Source organism: Mustela lutreola, chromosome 10, assembly GCF_030435805.1.
Source record: "Mustela lutreola isolate mMusLut2 chromosome 10, mMusLut2.pri, whole genome shotgun sequence".
In the NCBI taxonomy this organism is placed as follows: Eukaryota; Metazoa; Chordata; class Mammalia; order Carnivora; family Mustelidae; genus Mustela; species Mustela lutreola.
In genome coordinates this window covers 34,684,309-34,708,598 of record NC_081299.1, presented here as the reverse complement: position 1 = coordinate 34,708,598, position 24,290 = coordinate 34,684,309, and the positions used below count along the sequence as shown (strand labels likewise).

The following is a 24,290-nucleotide window of genomic DNA, read 5'->3' as shown; positions in this document are numbered from 1 at the left end:
TAAGAACTCTGAAGTTAGGAAGAGTTGGATTTAAATGCCTGCTTAGTACATACCTCTTCCTCCATGTGTGGCCTTGAATAAGTCACCGAATGCCCCTCAAGGTTCAGTTACCCCATCTTTAAAGTGTCTGCCTCCATCAGCTATTGTGAAGACTAAGAGATCGTGGAAGCCCCTGGCACAGTGCCTGGCAGATAGGAGGCACTTAATAAATGGAAACCAGAAATAACAGTGACAATCAGCCATCTTGTTGGCCCATCTTGCTCAGCTGTCTCGTAAATGCTGGCAATTCTCCTCTTACTTGGTTCATTTTACCTGGCTGACCTCACTCACTTCTGTCATTTCAGTGATCCCGTCTCCACTCAGGAAACTCAACTGCCATCCTCCTCTCGGGTCTCTTTTCAGACTTTTATTTTCTACTGTGTGGTGGGTGGGGTGTCTACCAGATGTCCTTAACAGTAATCCTTAACTGAGCTAGCACTCAGAATTACTTGGGGAGCTTAAAAAGAAAAAGCATCACCAAAGGCCTCCTGAATTACCAAAAGTCATTACCAAAGGTCAGAATCTATGGGAGGGAGGCCTAAGATTTTTTGTTTTGTTTTGTTTTATTTCTTACACAAATGATCCATTAACATCTTCTGCAGCCAGCTGGGCCTGCTCCTTGGATGGCGCTGGGGAGCCACCAAGGCTCATGGAGTCGAAACCTAACTCCTCCCAAGTCCGATGGGTTCTCCTGCTCTCTCTTGGTGGTGCACACAGCTCAGCTGGCTGCCAAGCCCCAAGTGAGCTATCACGTTTGATGGCTTTTCTTTTGTTGCCCCTTGTCCCAGGCGCTCTGCCTCAAAAATGCCTGTCTGACCCAGTTGCCTCTGTTCCCACTGCCACAGGGGAGGCCTCACCATCCCTCTACACTCCTGTCTCCCTAACTCCAGCGTGGAGCTGTTTTGAGAGCTTTTGCTAAAGGATCCTAAGACACCTCTTGGAGCCTCTTGTCCCTCCTGACTAGCACGGTGTTTTCCTGTGGACACCATGTCCCAAATCAGATCCCACTCACATTCCAGGGCACTGAGAGGAAGCCAGGGAGAGAGAGAAGGAGCTTTTCCAAGCCCTGGCTATCTGGCCTCTCCCTCCCGTGCGGTCTGCAAAAGCACTGTGATCCCTTCCCTACCAAATTGACTCCTGTAAGCTTTTCTACAGTCTTTTCATCATCCTTGTTGCTTGTCTCCACCACTTTTAAGCCTGCCAATATCTTTCTGATCCTTAAGTAAACAGGACAAATCACTCTGCTGGGAGACATGAACTCTTTGCCCCGCCTTGGCCTTCTGGAAGTGACGCTGATTGAGTAGCAGACACGCCATGGGAGGCTGAGCGAGCTCTGTTTCTCATGCCTGCAGGAAGGGCAACCGCGGCAGGTAATTTTAAGGCTAGTGTGTTGCATCAGAACCATGGACGCATGCAGCCCGGACCCACCTGCGCAGTTCTGAGAGTCTGCAGGGACAGCTGCTGAGCTTTAGGTGACGCACAGGGCAGCAAAGCTATCAGACCTTTGTATACTTGGTTCTGGTACTTGGGATTTCCATGGACCAAAGAATCCAACAGAACCTGCACTTCTTCCTGGGTCTCTTCGGATTTCGACTTTGCCAAGAATTCTGCTATGGATCTCACGCCTGAGCACAGAAGAGAGGAAAGGCTCAGTTAGAAGGGATAAGGAACACAATCCTTACTCAAGGTGACCTAATATGGGCAGGGGGGGGCGATGGAGATGGGTGAACCAGGCCCATTCAAGCAAAGCAGAATCAAGGCTCAGTTCTCATGTTGCCTCACTGTCTTGTTTGCTTCGTGGTTCTGTGACCCGAGGGTGTGGTTCGACACAGGCATGTCAGCGTGTCAAAATCTGTTCTAAAGTTTAAAATGGCTCTGCGAAAGGCACAATTAAACATGGGTTTTGGGATTGCTGCCTGATCATAACACATGTGCAGCATTCAGCGGGGTTTACAAAATGTTCTGACAAATGTTGCCTTGTTTAATCCCAGGTTAACCTATACCAAGAGGGAGAGGTTAGTCCCATATTATGGATATATACACTGAGGCCCAGAGAGGCCATGGGGAGACAGAGGAGAACCATGATGAAAAGTTCTTTTGAGGGCGCCTGGGTGGCTCAGTGGGTTAAGCCGCTGCCTTCGGCTCAGGTCATGATCTCAGGGTCCTGGGATCGAGTCCCACATCGGGCTCTCTGCTCAGCAGGGAGCCTGCTTCCTCCTCTCTCTCTCTCGGCCTACTTGTGATCTCTCTCTGTCAAATAAATAAATAAAATCTTTAAAAAAAAAAAAAGTTCTTTTGAGAAAGGGGTGTGTTGGGGGTGGTATCTTCTCCATCCCCCTCGGTCAGAGCACTTGATGGCACATAGGAAATTTACAGGGTTATTTACCCTTCTCACCACACTGTAAGCTCTTTGAGGACAAGGACTGTATTTTATTCATCTTTGTATTCCCAGCACTAGATACATACACGTGTGTGTGCGCGCGTGTGTGCCCATATTCATTGATTTTATTTCCATTTTATTTCTAGAGTTATTCATAACTCACTTAATTTCACAAAGGATTTTAGGGAATGGCTTAATAAATCTTTGTTGAATGGATGCATGAACGAAGATATATTTAAAATGGAGAAGTATTTCCAAAACTACCATGGAAAGATTGGAGCAAATGATGAATCAAGAAAATCATAAATCTGACTCTCGTGGTGGTGACATGGACAGGAGCTAACTGACTCTACTGTACAAAGTGCTTCCATGCAACCTTTTCCGAGAGTGGTGCTGGGTGCCGCCACCATTACACCCAGGCCCCTAGGAAGACATGGCACAGTGGGTTAAGCCGCTGCCTTCGGCTCAGGTCATGATCCCAGGGTCCTGGGATCGAGTCCCGCATCGGGCTCTCTGCTCAGCGGGGAGCCTGCTTCCTCCTCTCTCTCTCTGCCTGCCTCTCAGCCTACTTGTAATCTCTCTCTGTCAAATAAATAAATAAAATCTTAAAAAAAAAAAAAAAAAAGACATGGCATCGCCAACCCCATCCTAACACAGGACCCACCATAGCTTTCACAGATGAGCTCCTTGTACTTCCTGCCATAGTTTGCAATAACCTGAAGTAGCTTGATGGATTCCTTCTTGTCCTCCTCCTTGATCTCCTCCAGCCCAAGTATTTCCAAGAGTGTTAGGACGCCTCCAACTTCAAGAAATTCTATAAGGTACCGATTACTGTTCAGGGGAATACAAGAGGAGAAATAAGACATTTGTCATGTTCCTTGGCACTCACCTTTCTAAGGGATCTCAAGGTCCTTCCTTCACAAACTTTACCCAGGAAGTGTTCATGGGCAAAGTGACACAATAATTGGGAAGTTCTTCCTTCCAGCGGCAAGTGCAAAAGTTAAATACGTTGGATGTTTCTTGTGTTTGGTTTTCCAGGATCTGTTCCTCTTCTTCTTGAAATAGCATCTCAACTATCCCTTGGGGAATCACCCCTCTGCCACTCATACGGGCTGTGTGGTTTTGGCGGGGTAAGCGGGTTACAGGCTATGCCATCATTCTGGCGGTGGTAATTGGTTGGGACCAGCCATGTGACCTCAGTCCAATGAAGTTCAACACCTGGGACTTTCTTGGGAACCCCTGGCAAAGATATGCTCTCTTTTGAGTGTGGCTGAGCAGGAAGGACGCATGTCTGTAGCTTCCCAGGGCCATAGCACATGGAGGCCTATGAACACAGAGGGGAACAGAGCTGAGAAATGGAGACAGAGAGAGAGGGAGAGACCAAGTACTGATGACATTTTTTGAGGCCCTGGGTCTAGGCAAGCTTAAAAATATGGATTTCTACTCATGTTGGTAGAAGGTGGTGCTCCCATGTAGTGTGCATGCCAAGGGCACCATGAACCCCATATGCAACTGAGACCCCAGAGTCTCCCTAGAAGTAGAACTCACCTGCTCACAGCTGACAAGAAGATGCCAATAGACTGTAGAAGCTTATCTAAACAGGAGCCAGTCATATAGCTGTATGACAAGTTAAAGAGTGAATCTCAGGGTAGTTTTCCACACCGTAACCAGATTCTGTGTCGATTCCTGGTACCATCGATGGCCTAGGATGACCGACAGTTGAATTGTGCCCTTTATCGGAGAGGGGCTACTAGGTTGAAGGGGAAGTGGCAAAAAACACGCAGTGTGGGGCACAGGGGTGGGCGGTGCTAGCAGGCTTGTTCCCAGTTCCCCAGGAAGCTTTTCTGGGGTCAGCCAGCCACCTTGGGTCTGACAGGGCCCCTCCAGAACAAGGAGGCTCTGAAGAATAAAAGGTGCATGGAGAAAGCCTAGTCAATTTTCCAAGCCTCTCTATGTCATGACCATTGCACCCTTGGGTCTCAGCACAGTTCATTACTTTATGCCTCATTTTTAGACTTCTCTAAAAATAATCGGCTTCATCATTAATTCTCAATTTTGTACTTGCTCAAAGCTTTACACTGGAGGTCACTATCTTTATGAAGGATTGTGTGCCTTCCTAATAAGAACAATGGGAGATGGTGGAAAAATTAAACTCTGATTTAAAACAACCTCCGTATTTAGTGTTATTTTTTAATATGAGCCTTGCAAAAAGCTTCATTGTAATAAAGCACCCAGAGCATGCATCAGCTCGGATACAAGGTATGAAATCAACCCACAACAGAAAAGGAACCAGTCAACAATTACTAGGCTCATAACACATCACAGGCTCTTAGAACACTTAAGAAATTAGCTGAAATTATTGCAGCTCATGGAGGATGACTGAGAGCTTCCAAGACTGATAAAGGCTAATGTAATGGGTTGGAGGTAATGGTGCTTTGTTGGGGGGGAGGGCGCGTGAGGCAAATTATCTCTGCTGCACCCTGGTTCCCAGGATGCCAATAGAAGTGGAGACAGATTGGCTCATTAGGAAAGGCTCTTTACTGCAAAAACAGTGTTTGCTCTGGAGCCAGGCTCCCCTGCCTGTTGCAGCGACAGCTGGAGGCCAGGTTATCAGACCACAGGGCAGTCTCTGTAATCCTACCCTGTCCTCTATCCAGGTCCCCACGAGCCCCCGTTCCTGCCTCCCTGCCTTCTCCCTCTTTTCCTCAGTCACCAGCCAGGCTCACCAAATTTGTCACCTCTTCTTCCTCTGTCCCACGCTAGTCTGGCTTTCACAATCACTCATTACACATGTTTCTGGTCCATTGTTTCCAGCAATTAGTTCCAGAAGTTTGCCACAGTATCAGCAGGCGCTAACTAGTACTAAGCATTGAGCGCATGCCCGGCACAGGGACGCTCTGTTTTTCTTGTCTCATTTAATCCTCCCCACACCCTGGGGTGGCTGCTAGTCCTATGTCCGTCTACTTCCTGAGGAAACAATTTCAGACAGGTGAATGACTTGTCCAGGTATCAAAACTAGCTGACGGAACTGGGATTTGAGCCTAGCAGTCTAGGTCAGAGTCTGAGTTCTTCCTCTCGGGTCTTCCTGCATGGAGACAGACAAAGGGTGTAGGGCTATTTATGCAGATTATCTCCCCGGATGGTGTTGGAGGTGGAACTGTGGGTCTGCCCTGTCCTCGGGGAGGGAGGTGGTATAGGAGAGTGGATGGGGTATGGGCTTTGGGCCAGACAGACCCATTTCAGACCTTATCTTTGCCATCACTAGGAAGTTACTCAACCTTTCAAAGCTCTTCTCTCTCTCTCTCTTTTTAAAAGATTTTATTTATTTCTTTGACAGAGAGAAAGAGAGAGAGACAGACAGTGAGAGAGGGAACACAAGCAGGGGGAGTGGGAGACAGATAAGCAGGCATCCTGCCCGCGGGATGTGGGTCTCGATCCCAGGACCCTGGGATCACGACCTGAGCTGAAGGCAGACGCCTAACGACTGAGCCACCCAGGCGCCCCAAAGCTCATCTCTCTTATTTCTAAAATGGGATAATGCCAAGCACCTATTATGCTTGGCATTAGGCTCAAATGAGATGGTATTTGTACATCACATAGCTCAGTGCCTAGAGCATAAAAAGACTCAATAAATGGTAACTAATACTTTTGTCATTATAATAAATAAATCTTTAGTTTTACTGGTCTCTTCTGGAAATTCGAGGTTAAAAAAGGGGTTTGAGGCTAATGTGAGACTAGGTGGTAGTCAATTTTACAAGACATAATGATGTTATGTTGATTTGTTTTCCTTCCGATCCACCATAACTAGAAGACTGAGGAGGCGGCGTGGGGTCAACTCACGTAACACACGACATCACTTCAGCTGGTCTCTTTTCTCTGTTTATGACAAGGTCCCCAAAAGTTAGGGAATTATGCATGGTGTCGGGTGTAGGCAGTGAACAAACAGTTGTCTGAAAGCACGGTTCTTTCATTCATTCAATAAGTGTGCCATAGTGTCTTGTAAACACTGGATGTTCTGACTGGCACTTGGGAGATGGGGAAGGATGATACAGTGCCGAGGGCAGTGAGGGCAATGACTGAGTAAGAAGAGGACACTACCACTTCAGGGGCGGGGGAGGAACAATCCTGCCACAGAGACTGAGAACCGGCCATGGGAGAAGGCGGGGGACTGGACAGCGTAGGAAGGGGCGGTGGTCAAGCAGGGCCGGGACTAGGGGGAGGTGAGTGAGGCACGTGCTTCAGTTGTGACATTTTGAGGGGCCTCAAACCACACAGTGATCAAATAATTAAAAAAAAATCCATGATGAATAAAATATTAAAATTCTGACTGAAGATGGGATTTGACCCTGTACTTGTACAACCCTGCCTCACTCACCTCCTCCTGAGGTCACATGGAAAATGCTGCCAAGTAAGATGAGGAGGGCAGAGAGGGTGGTCTAGATTTGGTGACCAAGAGGTTGCTGGTAACCTTGGGGAGGTTAGTGTCACAGGTTGTGAGGTGGAAGCCAAATTATGGGTGCTCATGTTTCTCAAGGTGTCATCTTTGGACCATGAGAGACCTGGACGGGTCATTCACTCATCTGAGATCTGGAAGGTCATTCACCTGTCTGAGATTGTCTCCTCAGGAAGTAGATGGACATAAGGACCAGGGTTCCCTGTCAAAGTGCGTATTAGAAACAAAGAGGCCAGGGAGCTTCCCTTAATCTACTACATCAGAACAGCGGGTTGAGGGTGGGGAGGCAGACTGTTGATCTGCAACTTAAACCTCTTTTATGCACACTAATGTCTGAGGACATTGGGTCAACCTAGAGACATCAATGGTATTCCCCTTGGCCTGTTCTGGGCCCGAGTCTGATTAGAAATTTTATTGATGACTTAACTGTGAGAAAAAGAGAGCTGTGGTTACTGAAGCCTTTAGTTCTGCCCAGCTGCAGGCTCTGGTTCACTCCTTCTTTTACTGAACAAACATGTAGTATGTACCCCTTATGTATCCCTTATCCAGGCATGATCCTGGGAATTAAGAATGTAGAGATGAAAAAAAAAAAAAAAAAAAAGAATGTAGAGATGAAGAGAACAGAGGTGATTCCTGCCCTCACAGAGCCTATAATCCAGTGGGGAAGAGAGATTTTTAAAAAAGACTTATTTATTTATTTATTTGAGAGAGAGAGAGAGAGAGAGAGATAGGTGAGGGGAGAGGCAGAGGAAGAGGGAGAGAGAAATTTTAAGCAGGCTGTGCTGAGCGTGGAGTCAGACATGGGACTCCATCTCCCAAACCTGAGATCATGACCTGAGACTAAACCAAGACTCAGGCGCTTAACCAACTGTGCCACCCAGGTGCCCGAGATATTTTTTTAAATACTATTTGACAGAGAGCACGTGCATGCACAAGAGCACACAGGGGTAGGGGGTAGGGGCAGAGGGAGAAGGAGAGGGAAAATCCCGAGCAGATTCCTGCTCAGTGCATGGAACTTGACACAGGGCTCAATTTTAGAATCCTGAGATCATGATCTGAGCTGAAATTAAGAGTCGGACACTTAATCGACTGAGCCACCCAGGTGCCCCAATATTAAGCAAGTACAAACACAATGTTATAGTGATGAAGACAGAGGGGCTTCCATGAGGAGATGTAACAGGGGAACCAAGGCTAGTTTAGGCCTCAGAAAAGGGCTTCCTGAGGAAAGGATGTTTAGACTGAGGTCTGAATGGTGGAGTAAGAATTAGTCAAATAAGGAGTAGATTTGGAGGAAAGGAGAAAGTTCAGGCAAGGAGAAAAATATATAATAAAAGGATCTGAGGGGCACCTGGCTGGCTTAGTTGGTAGAGAGTTGTGACTCTTGATCTCAGGGTTGTGAGTTCAAACCTCACACTGGGTGTAGAGATTATTAAAAAGTAAAGTCTTAGGGGGAAAAAAGGATCTGAGATGATCCATGGAATGCTATAGGCACATAGTGCAGGAATATCCTGAAATGTATGCATAACCCAAATTTTCAAATCTGTCTTCAACCCCAATTTCTCTCGGGGACTCCTGAGCATGGACACCTCCAACACAACATGTCCCAAACCAGACTTATCTACCCCAACTCCTTTTCTCTTCCCACATAATGGCACCCCATTCACCCAGTTTTCCAAGCCAGAAAATAAGAGTCATTGTGTGGGGTGGAAGTGGAGACGGTTGTTGGATGAATAGGTATAGAACTCAGATTCCAGACAGAAATGCAGGTAGGGGTACACAACTGAGAGCCCTTAACCTGGAGTGGTGCTGACATCATCATGATAGATTAGGTCACTGAGGGAGAGGGATGTGGATGGGGAGTCCCAAGGGAGATCCACATTTCAGGGATGGCTGAAGCAAAAGAGGAACGGACCGAAAGAAAGGAGAAAACCAAGAGAATTGGTATCACAGAAACCAAGGGAAGAGTGGGTAGTTTTTTGTTTTTGTGATGATCTGTATGTGCTTTTCCCCGCTTCTTTTCTCTCTCTCTCTCTCTCTCTCTTCTTATTGAAGTTTAATTGACATATAACATTATGTTAGTTTCAGGGAAGAGTTTTTTGACAAGTGGTAATGGTTGACAAATGCTGCTGGGAGGTCATGTGGAATGACCGAGGATGCAGTCACTGGGTTTTGCACTTAGAACAACAGTGGTAACCTTGGCAAGACCTGCATCAGTGAAGGGGACAGAAGTCAGATTGCAGGGGGCGGAGGAGAAAAGGGAGGTGAAGCAGCGTAGACAGGGAAAGTCAATAACCTTTTCAAGAAGCTTTACCATGAAGGGCAGGAACTAGGTGGAATAGTGGTTGAGATGGGGATTTAATTTAATTTTTTAAGGTGGAAGAAATTTGAGCGTATGTAAATGCCGATGAAAAAGCTGGTAGGGAGGCAAAAGGGAAGTCCATCAGAGAGGAAGAATAAAGACCCTGAAGAGGGGAGAGGAATACCCGCATCAGATCTGACGGGAGCGGGATGAAAATGAGGATACACATATAGGGAGGGAAGACAGGGAGGGTGGGAGTGCTTGACTTTGTGGATGCTACTTTGGTCACCAGCTGTCCTGATCTATAGTTTTAGGGAGAATCAAGAGAAAAGCTGTCCCAATAATCCTCATTCCTTTTCTCCTTTGAAGATTGCCCAACTAATTTCTGTTCAGCAAAGGATACATGAGTCTCAGCCAGGTTGTCAGGCGAACCAGGAACAAGCTGGCTCCCTGGGAAAACTCCTGCTCCAGTTCAGGAGAGGTCTTGCCTTGGTTGGTCTTGATGAAATTGTCAAGGATGTGACTCCTTGCGACTTTGCCAGCATTGTCCCAGTCTTGTAGAAAACTCAAGAGGCGGCTAATTGCTGCCTGCTCCTTTATAGAGGTCATGGTCAGTGAGTCCTCAAGTTGGCTACAGAGAAGGGAAAATAGACAGGTCTCCTAATATTTAGAACTGTGCAAGTCCCACAGGTTACTCTATGGGTTTTGCTTTTCCAACAATTGGCTTGAGGTGGGGTGAGCCTCTGTCACCCATGTAGATGTTGTGACATTCAAAATACACCTCTAGAACTGATCATCTCCTACTTGAACAGAGAGGATTTAGCTGTGTTGTAAAGGTGTTAAGAGTATCAAGGTGGTAGGGTGGGTGCCTGGGTGGCTCAGTGGGTTAAGTCTCTGCCTTCGGCTCAGGTCATGATCTCAGGGACTTGGGATGGAGCCTTACTTTGGGCTCTCTGCTCAGGAGGGAGCCTGCTTCCCCCGCTCTCTCTGCCTACTGCTCTGCCTACTTGTGATTTCTCTCTCTGTTAAATAAATAAATAAAATCCTTAAAAAAAATTAAGGTAGTAAATATCTACTTCACCTTTAAGAGCTAACGTTTTAGCTCCTTGGATTCTCTGTGGATGCCAGTAACTAAAGAACCAGCTGAAATGAAGGTGTTTGCTAAAAACCCGAGTCGCTTTCACCCCTTACTTCACCTAGGGCCAGAGATTTGGGGGTGTTTAGAGACCTGGCCCTTCTCATACCAATCAGCTAAGGAAAAATGCTCCTTAACCTTATACCTTGGGCTTTTATACAAACTCTCTTAAAAACAACTTAAAAAAAAAAAAGTTAGTAAGAAGAAAAAGTTTCCATTCCATAGTTGGATTAATGGGCTGTGGTTTGTAGGAGTCTGTGTCCTTGGGAGAGTGTTTTCAGTGGGGGAGGGAAGGTTTAAAATAAACCCGTTTTCCAAAAATAGTTGTGATTGAAAGTGTTATTATCCATAACAAATGTTAGTGCTGATGGGAGAGAGGCATGTGTGATTCTTTTGTCTAACAGACAAGTGAAAGTCATATTTCACATTATCATGGGGTTTTCTGTGATTTACAGAATATTTGTGAAACATTACTTGCAGGGGCCATGATTGATATGGAGAGAACAGCTTGTGTGTAGGGGAGATGTGTATTTCACGAAGACTGTTCAACATGAAATTTACAGTCCCATAAAGTGCTTCTACATCTTCGCCAGAGATCTAGTTAAAAGGACTTTACAGTCTGAAACATCCTAAAATTGATTCTAAATTAACGTTTCCTCACATGTATTTGAGATATTGATGGGGCCCAGCTATCAGAATTTTATTAGGAAGCAATAATCTGAGGCTCACGGAGACAGACATACATACACACCAACCTCCACTAGTCCCCAGAGGACACTGGGTATGTGCTCCTGGGAAGGGCGTCCACGTAGCCTTGGGGATGGAGACAGCTACGAAATCCTGTCAGCCTTAACAGCCAGGTGAATGACGGTGGATCTACCTAAACACAAAAATGACCAAAATCCCTCCTAGGATCAAACATCAATCATTGCGAATGACATTATAGCCCTAAGTCTGAGAATAACTTTCAGAGGCAGTGGCCACCTTCAACAGCCAAACCGTCCTCAAGAAAATGGGGATGAGTGGTTGTTCTGGACCCAAGGGAAGAGGAGTTGAAACACCACCATTAGCTTTATAAGGCAGGGAAGCACCCTGTGCCCACCCAGCTGTCCCCCACCCTCTACCCCCTGCTGCCGTTGGTGGGCTCTTTCTAGGATCAAAATTTGAAGCCCATCAGAGACACACCCAGCGATTCTGGGACATGGAGGGTGGGAAACTTCCAGCTGGGCGCTCCCCATTATGGCCTCTGACATTTCCTTGGATCTTCCCTATCTTACCCTTTCCTTTTTTTTTTTTTTTAAAGATTTATTTATTTATTTGACAGAGAGAGAGAGATCACAAGTAGATGGACAGGCAGGCAGAGAGAGAGAGAGAGAGAGAGAGAGAAAAGCAGGCTCCCTGCCGAGCAGAAAGCCCGATGCGGGACTCAATCCCAGGACCCTGAGATCATGACCTGAGCCGAAGGCAGCGGCTTAACCCACTGAGCCACCCAGGCACCCTATCTTACCCTTTCCTTAACGGGGAAAGGAAACCACAGATGGCAGCTTGAGAAGTCACAGTGAGGCCCCTGAACTTGCAGCACAGGCCCGTCATGTGGCACTGTGTGAGGTACAGTGGGAGACGGGGAGATGGGGCACTGCCAGGGCCCTGGGGGAGACTCCGATCTTGTGGTACAAGGGATGAACATGAGATCTGGAGTCAGACTCAGGAAGCCAAGGAGAGGAGCCTCAGAAGAAACCAGTCCTGCAATCCTTTGATCTCAGACACCTTGATCAGAACCTCCAGACCTTGAGATAACTAGCTTCTGTTGTTTAAGGCCACCCCACCCCCAAGTCTGTCGTGCTTTGTTATGACAGCCCCAGATTATCCTTACTTTACTTAACCTGCTTTAGGCTGTATTTACGTCTTGCCCTAGCCCTTGAGCAATTAGTTTCTCATCGCAGGCTCACTTCCATTTTTTCTCCCCTTATCCTCACAATATAGTTTTCCATAATTTATAGTTAAATTGATAGTTAGTGTTTACATTATTGGCCAGGTAGACAAACACTGTTCACTCAAGCTGTAAACTACAATTACATTTTCTTTCTCTTGCAAGTTGGGCTTTCCCTGGATGAATCATTGCTTCTTTTTTCAATTGTGTAGATTTCTGAGTACCTAGAGTGATTTTCTTCCAAATGTTCCAAACACATAGCTGTTTTTCCAAACGTTCAGCCCCTAACTGATCAGTTCCATCTTTTCCCTGGCAACGTCTTTCCCACAGACGTCAGTCTTTCTGCCCCATTCAGGACCACTTGCTTTCCTAAACCTGGCACACAAATGTTGTTCTGGGATTTCCTTTTGCCAGTTTTCTCTGTTGACTGTCCCATCTCCTGAACCTAGCTCTTCCTCTTTTTTGGTTCGTTCTCTTGTTTTGTCGAAGCACATTCCTCAGTAGTTTCCTAAGAAATGAAAATTACTTTTTCGTGTGTATCCTTGGAAGTCTCCAAGTATATTGACCTCATGTTATATTGGTTGGGTATATAATTCCAGGTGAGGAGTAAACTTCCCTTGGATTGAGCCTCCCCAGCACTGCTGGTTGAGAAGTCTGACGTCATTCTGATTCGTGTGCTATGGACCGTGGCTTGTTTTTTCATTCTCAATGCTTTTAAACACTTTTCTGAAATGGTGAGATGGTATGTTTGATTGCAGGTCTCTTTCAGTTAGTGTTCTGGGCCCTTGGTGGGCTCTTTCGAGCAGGTGCTATGTCCTTTGGGTTTTGGAAATTTCTTTATCAGGCAATGACTAGTCTTTTCATTGACAAATACATAAAAGTCACTCAGTGGAGGGCTTTTCCTTCCTCCTGGGGGTCTTTCAGGACTTCTCTACTTTCCAGGGGTGGGGTGCGGTGAGAGGGTTGGGGGTGCTAGATTCCTGGCATGTGGCATCCTGGGAGTGGAGGTGGGGGAGGAGCAGGGCTGCCACCACACAGGGTGTAGGGTTTCTTGCCATCACTCAGTTTTCTCCCCTATTTCATTTTCTTTTCTTTCTTTTTTAAAATATTTTATTTATTTATATGACAGACAGATCACAAGTAGGCAGAGAGAGAGAGGAAAAAGCAGGCTCCTGCTGAGCAGAGAGCCTGATGCGGGATTCGATCCCAGAACCCTGAGATCATGACCTGAGCTGAAGGCAGAGGCTTTAACCCACTGAGCCACCCAGGCACCCTCTCCCCTATTTCTCATCCCTGCCTTTCAAACTATGCCTGAGATCTCTGAGTATGAAGGCCTCCAGAATTCAATTTCCTTCCTCCTTATGCAGCAGGAGAGTTTAGAGTGGGCATGTGGCTTTTGAGAAAGGAGCTCTGGGGTGGGGACAAAGGGCTCTGCATACTGACTTCAGCAAGTTCCCCTGTGTTTAGCCCCTTACCTCATGTCTAACCTGGGCTAACTCGGGTCTCCAAGGCACTAAGCTTTATAGAGATTTAAATGGGTGAACTGACTTGTTTCTTGTTGGTAATCTCCCTTTGTGGGTACTTAATTTGTAATTTCTTAGCATGTTTTAAGCCACTTGCCTTCCCACTTGCCTTCTACCTTTCAAATATTTGTCCAGCTTTCATCTGGTGTTGCTTCCTTCTCCGAACTTTTGTGACTTAATACCTTTCTGTATTTCTTTTTTAAAAAGATTTATTTAGGGGCACCTGTATGGTTCAGTGGGTTAAAGCCTCTGCCTTCGGCTTGGGTCATGATCCCGGGGTCCTGGGATGGAGCCCCACATCAGGATCTCTGCTCAGCGGGGATAGGAGCCTGTTTCCCTCTCTCTCTGCCTGCCTCTCTGCCTATCTCTGTCTGTGAAATAAATAAGTAAAATCTCAAAAAAATAATAAAAATAAAAAGATTTGTTTAGGGGTGCCTGGGTGGCTCAGTGGGTTAAACCTCTGCCTTCGGCTCAGATCATGATCTCAGGGTCCTGGGATTGAACCCTACTTTGGGCTTTCTGCTCAGCAGGAAGCCTGCTTCCCCCTCTCTCTCTACCTGCCTCTCTGCCTACTTGTGATCTCTCTCTCTCTTTCTCTCTGTGTCAAATGAATAAAAATAAAATCTTTAAAAAAAGAGATTTATTTATTTTATATATAGAGAGAGACAGTGAGTGAGAACACAAGTAGGGAGAAGGGAGAGGGAGAATCAGGACCCTGGGATCATGACCCCAGCCAAAGGCTGACAATTAATCGACTGAGCTAACCACGTGACCCTATGTTTCTTTATTTTCTTAAGGTTTTATTTATTTTTTTAGAGGTGGGGGAGGGCAGAGATGGAGAGACAAACTTAAGCCTGAAGCGGGCCTCAATTTCATGACCCTGAGATCATGACCCGAGCAGAAACCAAGAGTCAGAGGCTTAACTAACTGAGCCACCCAGGCTCCCTGCCTATCTGTATTTCTTTAGTGTTATGTCAGGGAGGCTTGGAGAGGTAGGAGAGATAAGGATCACAGTTAGGTTTAGTCAAGAGTCTCCAGCCACTTATTTATTTTTTCAACTTTTCTTCAAAATAAGACTTTCAAAAATTTTATTTAAATTCAATTAACCTATATTGTATTATTAGTTTCAGAGGCAGAGTTCAGTGATTTATCGCTTGTACGTAAAAACCCAGTGCTCAATGCATCACATGTCCTTAATGCCTGTACCCAGTTGCCTGCTCCACCCCTCCACCGCCCTCCCCTCCAGCAACCCTCAGTTTGTTTCCTACCAGTTCAAAGTTTCTTCTGGTTTGTCTCCCTCTCTGGTTTTGTCTTATTTTTCCTTCTCTTCCCCTATGCACCTCTGTTTTGTTTTTAAAATTCTACATATAAGTGAAATCATATAATTGTCTTTTTCTGATTGACTTATTTCGCTTAGCATAATATCCTCTAGGTTCCATCCGCGTCATTGCAAGTGGCAAGATTTCATTTTTGATGGCTGCATTATATATATATATATATATATATGCCACATCTTCTTCATCCATTCATCTGTCAATGGACAGCTGGGCTCTTTCCATAGTTTGGCTATTGTGGACATTGCTGCTATGAACATTGGGGTGCAGGTGCCCCTTCAGATCACTACATTTATATCTTTGGCGTAAATACCTAGTAATGGAATTGCTGGGTTGTAAGGTGGCCTATTTTTAACTTCTTGAGAACCCTCCATACTGTTTTCCAGAGTGGCTACAGGAGCTTGTATTCCCTCCAACAATGTAGGAGGGTTCCCCTTTCTCCGCATCCTTACCAACATCTGTTGTTTCCTGACTTGTTAATTTTAGCTGTTTCTGACTGACCAGTGTGAGGTGGTATCTCACTGTGGTTTTGATTTATATTTCCCTGATACATCATGTTGAGCACTTTTTCATGTGTCTGTTGGCCATTTGTGTGTCTTCTTAAAAGAAATGTCTGTTTATGTCTTCTGCCCATTTCTTGACTGGATTATTTGTTCTTTGGGTGTTGAGCTTGATAAGTGCCTTATAGATTTTGGATACTAGCCCTTTATCTGATAAGACATTTGCAAATACCTTCTCCCATTCTGTCAGTTGTCTTTTGGTTTTGTCAACTGTTTCCTTTGCTGTGCAAAAGCTTTTTAATCTTGATGGAGTCCCAATCATTCAATTTTGCCTTTGTTTCCCATACTTTTGGAGATGTGCCTAGCAAGAAGTTGCTATGGCTGAAGTCAAAGAGGTTCTTGTCTGTGTTCTCCTCTAGGATTTTGGTGGATTCCTGTCTCACATTTAGGTCCTTCATCCACAAAATAAGACTTGATGAAGATTACAAACCCATTCCCCCCAAAACCCAAAAAACCAGTAAGTACAATTTTAAAAAGAATTAAGAAGAAGAAAACAGTGGGAAAAGGAAAGAAATGTCCCAATTTCAGGAGGGAGTTGCTAGGGTAAATTTTGTATCTGAGCTTCTTTTTGACTACCAAATAGAAGGGGACACATTATGTGTCTTTAATAGTGCAGGGAGGACAGATGGAATGATGGCAGAAGAAACTAATGTTTTTTAGTGTTTCTAAGAGTTAGTCACATAGAATATATTTTATGGACATTATTTGTTTAATCTTCTTAAGTTCCCGAGGAGGTAGTTATAATTATCCCCAGTTTTCAGATGTAAAAACCAAGGTTTAGGGAGGTTTGCTCATTTATTGAAGGTCTCACGGCTAAACAGGGGTGGAAACAGAAACTGCACTCAGATTGTGTAAAACTCCAAAGTGCAGGCTTTCTCCATAAAACCCAAAGCAGTGATTCTCCTCTCCCCTGTGTTCCAAAACGTCACCAATAACCTCTGTTGTCAGATTCTGTGGCTAACTTGCAGACCCATCTTGCTTGGCCTCTGATGGATTGTGGATGACTCTCTGAACATTTCTCTCCTGACCTCACTCTCTCCTGGTTCTGTCCCTCACTGGATTCTCTTCAGGCTCCTTTGCAGCTCCGTTCTATTCTCAGTTGTCTTCTCACACTTCATAATTTTCACTCCCACCCTTTTGTATTATAGTGCAGGCCTCAGAACTCCCAAACCCATACTGTCAGCCTGGGCCTTCCTCCTGAGGTCCAGATGCCTGTATCTGAAGAACCAGTGGAAGTCTTCCTCCTTATATTTCACACACTCTTCAAATCCAAAGTCCCTGGGGTACCTGGGTGGCTCAATTGGTTAAGCATTTGACTCTTGATTTTTGGCTCAGGTCATGATCTCAGTGTCCTGGGATGGAGCCCCATGTCAGGTTCTGTGCTCAGTCGGGAGTCTGCTTGAGATTCTCTCCCTCAGGCTGTCCCTTCCCAATGTTTGCGCAAGTGCGCGCGCTTGTTTGTTTTCTCAAATAAATAAATCTTTAAAAAATGCAAATTTGACATACTTCCCTGCTTCAGACTCTTCAGCTCTTCCTCATTACCCTCAAGATAGAGTTTCAAACATCTCAGCCCTGAGAACTTCTGTCTACAACTGAAATCTGACCTCTGTTCACTGCAATCCCCACACCTCCGGCCCCCGTCCCTTGTCACTGCTTCCAGTGGGAATTAAAAGGTGGCTGCCAGCTTTCCCAGGCTTCACAAACTGATTTCTAAATTCCCCATGTCAAATCATTTCTTTTTCTCTAGCTCAAGCCTCCTGTCCTCCCACCTCTGCCGCACCTTGGTGCTCATTTACAGGCCTCTCTCTCAGGCTCACGATGGTTTGGGCACCCCTGTCTTCCTGCTCCCCTAAATGTGGCCAGGCAGTTTCAACAACCACAGTTTCCATCTTTGCAATCTGGGGGGCTAGCATCATCCCTGGGTCATAATGGGTGCTCCACATCTGTCGCACTGTGCTCGTAGTGAGGATTTTAATTTCCTTAACCTCACAGGGTAATGAATTAAACAAATGTCCTGGGTGTCAACTCCTAGCCAAGCACCGGTTGAGTGGGACTGGTTAACATGACAAACATAGTCTTTGGCCTCAAGATGCTTCCAAGAGGGGCGCCTGGGTGGCTCAGTGGGTTGGACCGCTGCCTTCGGCTCAGGTCATGATCTCAGGGTCCTGGGATCGAGCCCTGCATGGGGCTCCCTGTTCAGCAGGGAGCCCGCTTCCCCCTCTTTCTCTGCCTGCCTCTCTGCCTACTTGTGATCTTTGTCTGTCAAATAAGTAAATAAGTAAATAAATAAATAAAATCTTTAGAAATATCCTCTTGACCGCAGTGTAGAAAGATGACCATAAGGGGGCAAGGCTGGAAGTGTGGCACCAGTTAGGAGGCTGTTCCCCTAATCTCAGCAAAAGATGCTGGTGACAGTAAGGCTGGATAGAAGCACAAATGCTACACATTTCTGGAGAAGGGAGAAGCAGCAGGACCTGAAGACTGGCAGTGGAGGATGAAAGTGGGGGAGGAATCAAGGATGCCCAGCTGACTGGCTCTCTACCTCACAGAGTACATAGGGCCCACGAGGTACACTTCCTTCTATACCCTACCAGGTCAGCACCCAGCCCTTCCCTGTACACGAGTCTGCCCCTCCAGCTTCCATCTTTCTGACTCTCTTTAAACACCTGCTCAATCTTCACCAACCAAAATCAATACATAAGTAACACCTTCCTTGAATGCCTTTCCCTCAAGCTTCTATCCTTCCTCCCTTCTTCACCACCCAATTTCTCCCACTGGCCTACAGGATAAAGTCTAAACACTGTGTGGCGCACGAGGCCCTTCAGACTTGGGCCCAGGCTAACCGCATCTCACGTCTCAACTGACTGGGCCCTTCCAGGGCCCTGTGGATCTCAGTGTTGCTCTACCAACAAGAATGGCCAGCTTCCTTTTTGCCCTTTGGCTGATTCCCCAAGGTAACTGGGGGCTGTTGGTTCTGTGGTCCCACCTATGCCATCTCTTCCCCTACTCTGCTGTAAAACTTAACCCTCCATCCCACTGGAGTGTGAGTTCCTCAAGGGCAGGGGTTGGTCTTCCCTATCTTGCATTTCCAGGGTCTGGCATAACACTTGGCACGAAATAGATGTTTAATAAACGCATGATGAGTGACTGGATGAAGGAATCAGCCAGCTCCTGTTTGGATGGTTATATCTGAATGTCCATGATACGTAGGTCCATAAAACTACCAACTTCCCAAAGCCGCCATGTGCAGTGGCAGAATCTCCATCCAAGAAGGCCGGTGCAAAGTCTATGAGGCATTTTACAGCTATGACAGAAAATAGCAATGTCAGCAATAGTGTCATCTCTGGACACTAAGGACAGGCATTCAGTGCCATGAACGGTCAGTTAAATTGTAATTGGAGTGAACTGTTCCTCTGCAAACCATAATGTTCTTTAGCTGCAGCCAAATGGCGTTCAAGAAGGAGGGAAATTTTTTTTGAAATGTCAAGGAAATTATTTCCAATTTGGTGCTCACAACCAGAGACTCTAATGATCAGTGGAAATGAGAAGCAAACAAATTAGCACTAATGGAAAATGGCTTTTGGAAAAGGAGATTTAATTTATAGTCAACTGATCATGGGATGTAGCATGCAGTAAAAGTCGGCCTCACCAGCTTGATCATAAGGACTGGAGCACACACGGAATGCCTGAGAAAAATACACGTATGCCATCATGCTTATTGGAATCTCTCTCGTAAGTGGCAGCCAATTAAAATAGTCATTATTTTACCTTGGAGAGAAAATGGCCTGAAAAATCAAAGCACATGAAATTAAAATCTGGATTAGGAACCGTGGTCCAAATTGGTTTGTTTGTGGCCTTTTAACCTTGGCAAAGTCTTCTACAAGGACCACAAACCTACTTTGTCTTCAGCCCAGAGTGGACTCTTTGTTTTTAATTTCCTCTCCATTTTCAAAGGTGATGAATAAATCTGGACTCATCCATAAATCATTTCTATAGCAGACAAATGGCTCTTCCTCACGCAGGGAAACTAAAATCACAAAATCTCAAAAACCCTGGCTATTGTACTAAAGTCAAAAGTCTTTAGTGACAAGCGAGAAGAGGTATTAAAAACCAAAAGGTCACCTGATCTCGTTTCTAAATAAAATTTCTCAGAGGGCTTTTTTCCCCTAAATCAAAGACACATTTCTAAAAGCAAGAAGCCTCCAGGGCACAGGCTGCCAGCCTGGCTCCCTGTCCCCGGATGGCCTCAGAGACAAGGCCGTCACTGTCCCCTGTTCCTGCAGGCTCCACCTGCAGAACAGGACAGAGGCCTTCTCTTCGGGCTCTCACCCCAACTCCTCACTCTCGGCTCCACGTGTGGAAAGAGAGACAGGGAAAGAAACATTTTCCTTCTGACCTCAGGCTCAGTGACAGGGTGTCCTGGCCTTTACTTCTGCCCTCAGGGTATATATGCTACAAATGGTCACTTTCTTCTCATAGATTCCCTTCCTTCTGCTTCCCCCCTCGTACCTTCTGAGATCCTTCTAGCTACCCATCACTTCCCTACAGACTCCAGGTGCCCCATTTTTTCCTCAGTTGCCTTTCCCTCCATCCTCTCCCCAGAGACCACCTTTCCCCCCACCTTCCTCTGACAATGCCCTCTGCCTTCATCGTCTCCTCAGACCTACCTCACTCTCTACCCAGACCCCACTTTTCCTCTCAGATCACTTCTGCGGTCTCCCCACAAAACGTTAACTCTCTAGGTCAACCATCACCTTTCTACCCACATTCTCCTCAGCCCTGCACTGCTCTGTGCTTCACCCTCCCTGACCTGATTTCCTACCCTTCTTCCCTTCTCAGCCTTCTTACTCTGCCCTCAAGAGCCTTTGTTCCCCACCAGCAGGCTCCTCCACCCTTAGCTTCTCCACAGCTGCTCTGCCTCCTCTCCGCCTGCCCCCAAAGTTGGCTCTACACCACGCGCCACTTACACAGAGCCCTCCCTGGTGGAGGTTGCTTATACTCTTTTTTTTTTTTTTTTTTTTTTTTTAATTTATTTGACAGACAGAGATCACAAGTAGGCAGAGAGGCAGGCAGAGAGAGAGAGAGGAGGAAGCAGGCTTCCCGCTGAGCAGAGAGCCCAATGCGGGGTTCGATCCCAGGACCCTGAGATCATGACCTGAGCTGAAGGCAGAGGCTTAACCCACTGAGCCACCCAGGCGCCCCAAGGATGCTTATACTCTTATGCCCCAAAGTTCTCAGGACTGGCAGTGGGGGTGGGGGTTGTGTCTGCTCATCAAAGCCCAACCCAGTTCCTTCTTCCACTTCTTTCCTGTAAAAACCCTTACTACTTTGAGGCTCACGCCACTCTGCTCTATTGACCATTACCCCACCTCATATTCATATCATCGCATACAGACTCCAGAACAACATACTTAATTCATCCAGGGCTTTGGTACCTGGCTCACAAGCATCCTTTTCCATCCTCAAATCCTGCCATCATCTAGAGGGGCTGGCCATATCAACATCTTGACTCTCCTGTATTTCACTCCAGCCGCCCAATCCCATGGCTACACCCTGGGCCTAGCCATCACATGGGACTACTCAAACTTCATTATTCCACTTTTTTTTTTTTTTTTAAGATTTTACTCATTTATTTGACAGACAGAGATCATAAGTAGGCAGAGAGGCAGGCAGAGAGAGAGAAGGAAGCAGGCTCCCCACTGAGCAGGGAGCCTGATGTGGGGCTCGATCCCAGGACCCTGAGATCATGACCTGAGTCAAAGACAGAGGCTAAATCCGCTGAGCCACTCAGGTGCCCCATTATTCCACTTTCTGATCACACTACTTTCATTAAACTCTTCCTAGATAGGTGTTTGCCTGACTTCATTGGGACCCCACTACAAAACACTTTTTTATACCCTCTTAGGCAGCTTAGGTTCTAAGCTACATCATCTCAACCTTTTGCCAGGATCATCCACTTCCTTGTCCTTTGTCCGTCCATTTCATCTGCCTGATGAAACCCAAACCTGGATAGATTCAACTAAGCTCTCTGCACCCACTGCTAGATGCCTGAATACTGTTGGGGGGGGGAAATACCTCCCACACAACCATGCAGACCGCTGCTGTGACATCCAATGGTCCCCAACCTCATAGCTGCCCAGAAATCTGCACGCTGTCACGGTGCTCCTGTTCTTCACTCACCGAGGCTAGTTCAGTCCTTCTCTGCTCTTCTCAGACCTTGCACACCATCTCCAATCCCACTCTCACTGGCTGATATCATGCCCACATTGCACAGAGAAAATAGAAACCGCCAAACAAGAATTTCCTCAACTTCCTGCCACCAAACCTACCAATATGCAGATCTCACATGCTTCCTTTTTGTCACAATACAAGTGTCCCTCCGCTTTTCTAGGTGAATTTCTCCACCTTATTCCTTTTCTGGGGGTGCTACTCTCTCAGCTATTGCCTTTTCTCTGTCATTTTATCCTTTTTCCCTTTTGCTGGGTCCATGCTAACAGCACTTCTCTCATCTGAATAAAAACTTTTGTCTCCTTCCAGCAATTGCCTTCTCCTTTTTTCTTGGGAAGAGCTAAATGTCTCAAAAGTGTACTGTACAGTTTTTACCTTCTCACCTGCTTCTCAATTCACTGTAATTTGACCTCTGTTCCCATGGCTTCACCGAAACTGCATTTAAAAGGTCACCAACAACTTCCTTGTTTCTAAATCCACCGGATTCTTTTTCAGACCTTATTTTACTTGATTAGTCATCAGCCTTCAATACTTTCCTGCTGTGGCTTCTGAAACACCACGTTCTACCACTGACTACCTTACAATTCTGGACATTTCATCTCAATTAACTTTGCAGGTTCATCCTTCCTTTGCAGATCCTCAGACTAGGGGGCTTCTCAGGGCTCTTTCTTTCTTTTTTCTTTTTTTAAAATATTTTATTTATTTATTTGACAGAGAGACAGTGAGAGAGGGAACACAAGCGGGGGGAGTGGGAGAGGGAAAAGCAGGCTTCCCATCAAGCAGGGAGCCCGATGCGGGGCTCAATCCCAGGACCCCGGGATCATGACTTGAGCCAAAGGCAGATGCTTAACTGACTGAGCCACCCAGGCGCCCCTCTCAGGGCTCTCTTGTAGGCCTTCTTCTATTCTTACTCCTATTTATACTTTCTGGGAAGCCCAACAAATCCATCCACTGGTGTGGCTGATGTCTATAAGGCACTACAGACCACATTTCTATTTCCAGTTTAGGCTTATCTTGCAAGCACCAATCAGGCATATTCCAACCTCTTGGGACACTTCCACTTGGATGTGTCCCACTTGTTATCTCAGACTCATCAGACCCAGAACTTACCCTCTCCTAAAAACCCTGCTACCTCTTCTTTCTGTTTGCTTAATACAGGAATTTAGAAGTCATTCTTCATTTCTCCTACTTGCCCCACCAGGCACCCAGTCCAGTTCTTTTTAGCTCATAAGTATCTAAGGAATCCATCTCCGCCTCTTCATTCCTGCTACTTCTCCATTCCTTAGGCCATCATAACCTTTCCCCATTACTGAAACAACTTCCTAACTAGTCTCCTTCCTTCTCCCAATCCTCAATCCATTCTTTCCATTGATCCCTCTAAAATGCAAATCTGATCATTATTCCTTTGCTTAAAGTACTTCAATGACTCTCCATTGTCCTCAGGATAAAGTCTGAGCTCTTGTGCTCACAGGTATAAAATACACTGGAAAATTTTTATCATCTACCCATAAGCTCAAAGCTGACTTGACATCAAAGACCCTCCAGGATTGGAGATTGTCAAGCTGAGTTTGACACCAAAGACCCTCCAAGATCCTAACTGTTCTTCCAAGTTTACTCTCACATTAGTATCTCCACTGGCCAGAAGATGCTCAAAATTTCTGGCACCCATCTCTCAGTTTCCCCTCGTTGAGCTCCTGCAAGGAGTCCTTTGTCCTCCATATCCCCACGAGTCTTTCAAGGCCCAGCTCAAGACATATCCCCTTTAGGGTCTATTCTTCTGTAGTATTTATCCCTCACACAGAGTTGGTTCATGTATGGTTTCTCTCCCTCTCCTTTTAGGACTTACTGAAGTCAAGACCAAAAGCGTAATCTTCACTAGAGCTCACCTACATAATAGGAGTTTAGTAAATATTTGTTAAATACATAGATAAATTCAAGAAAACTGTACTCTCTAGCCCCTTTATGTCCCCAACGGACAGAACATTTTGAAGACACCACTCCCCTGCCTACCACTCACCCCACCAGCCAAAATATTCCTCAACCCACTGGATGGAGGATGGGCTGGCACGCGTCCCCTAGGCCGTTTTGTACGGTTTTCTACCTCCAGCCCTCGGAGCTGCGTCTGGTAAAGGACGGTAGAGGTAGGAGATGGCGTAAACCAAAGGGCACTGCCGTCCACCCCGTAGATAAGACAAGGCGGGGAAGGGAGACCTTCCCATTTCCAGAACACCGCAAATCTCCCGCAGACCCTCTTACCTACACGGGAGGGTGGGAACTCTTCCCGAGAGGCGTCCCGGTTGACCAATACCTGACCCAGATCACGCGAGTCAGCCAATGGCTGTGAAGCACGGCTGGAACGGGGCGGGGAATGGTTGCTAGGGCCGAGCTGTGGGGTGCAGCGAGAGGCTC

At 46.2% G+C, this 24,290-nt stretch overlaps 1 protein-coding gene across 9 annotated transcripts in view; it reads right to left on the bottom strand.

Moving 5' to 3' along the window:
- The window catches only part of ARMH1 (armadillo like helical domain containing 1), a 52,489-nt gene extending 28,203 nt beyond the window's left edge, over window positions 1-24,286 (bottom strand). For 3 of the 9 annotated variants that reach the window (XM_059135547.1, XM_059135540.1, XM_059135548.1), the window contains exons 1-6: window positions 24,138-24,286; window positions 11,062-11,186; window positions 9,575-9,802; window positions 3,968-4,036; window positions 3,084-3,250; window positions 1,468-1,664 (exon numbers count right to left, since the gene is read on the bottom strand). In XM_059135547.1, coding sequence (XP_058991530.1) covers window positions 1,468-1,664; window positions 3,084-3,250; window positions 3,968-4,036; window positions 9,575-9,780 — 639 coding nt within the window. In that variant the 5' untranslated portion in view covers window positions 9,781-9,802; window positions 11,062-11,186; window positions 24,138-24,286. The other 6 variants (XM_059135542.1, XM_059135543.1, XM_059135541.1 and 3 more) reach the window with 6 other exon arrangements.
- Window positions 24,287-24,290: the final 4 nt, after the last annotated feature.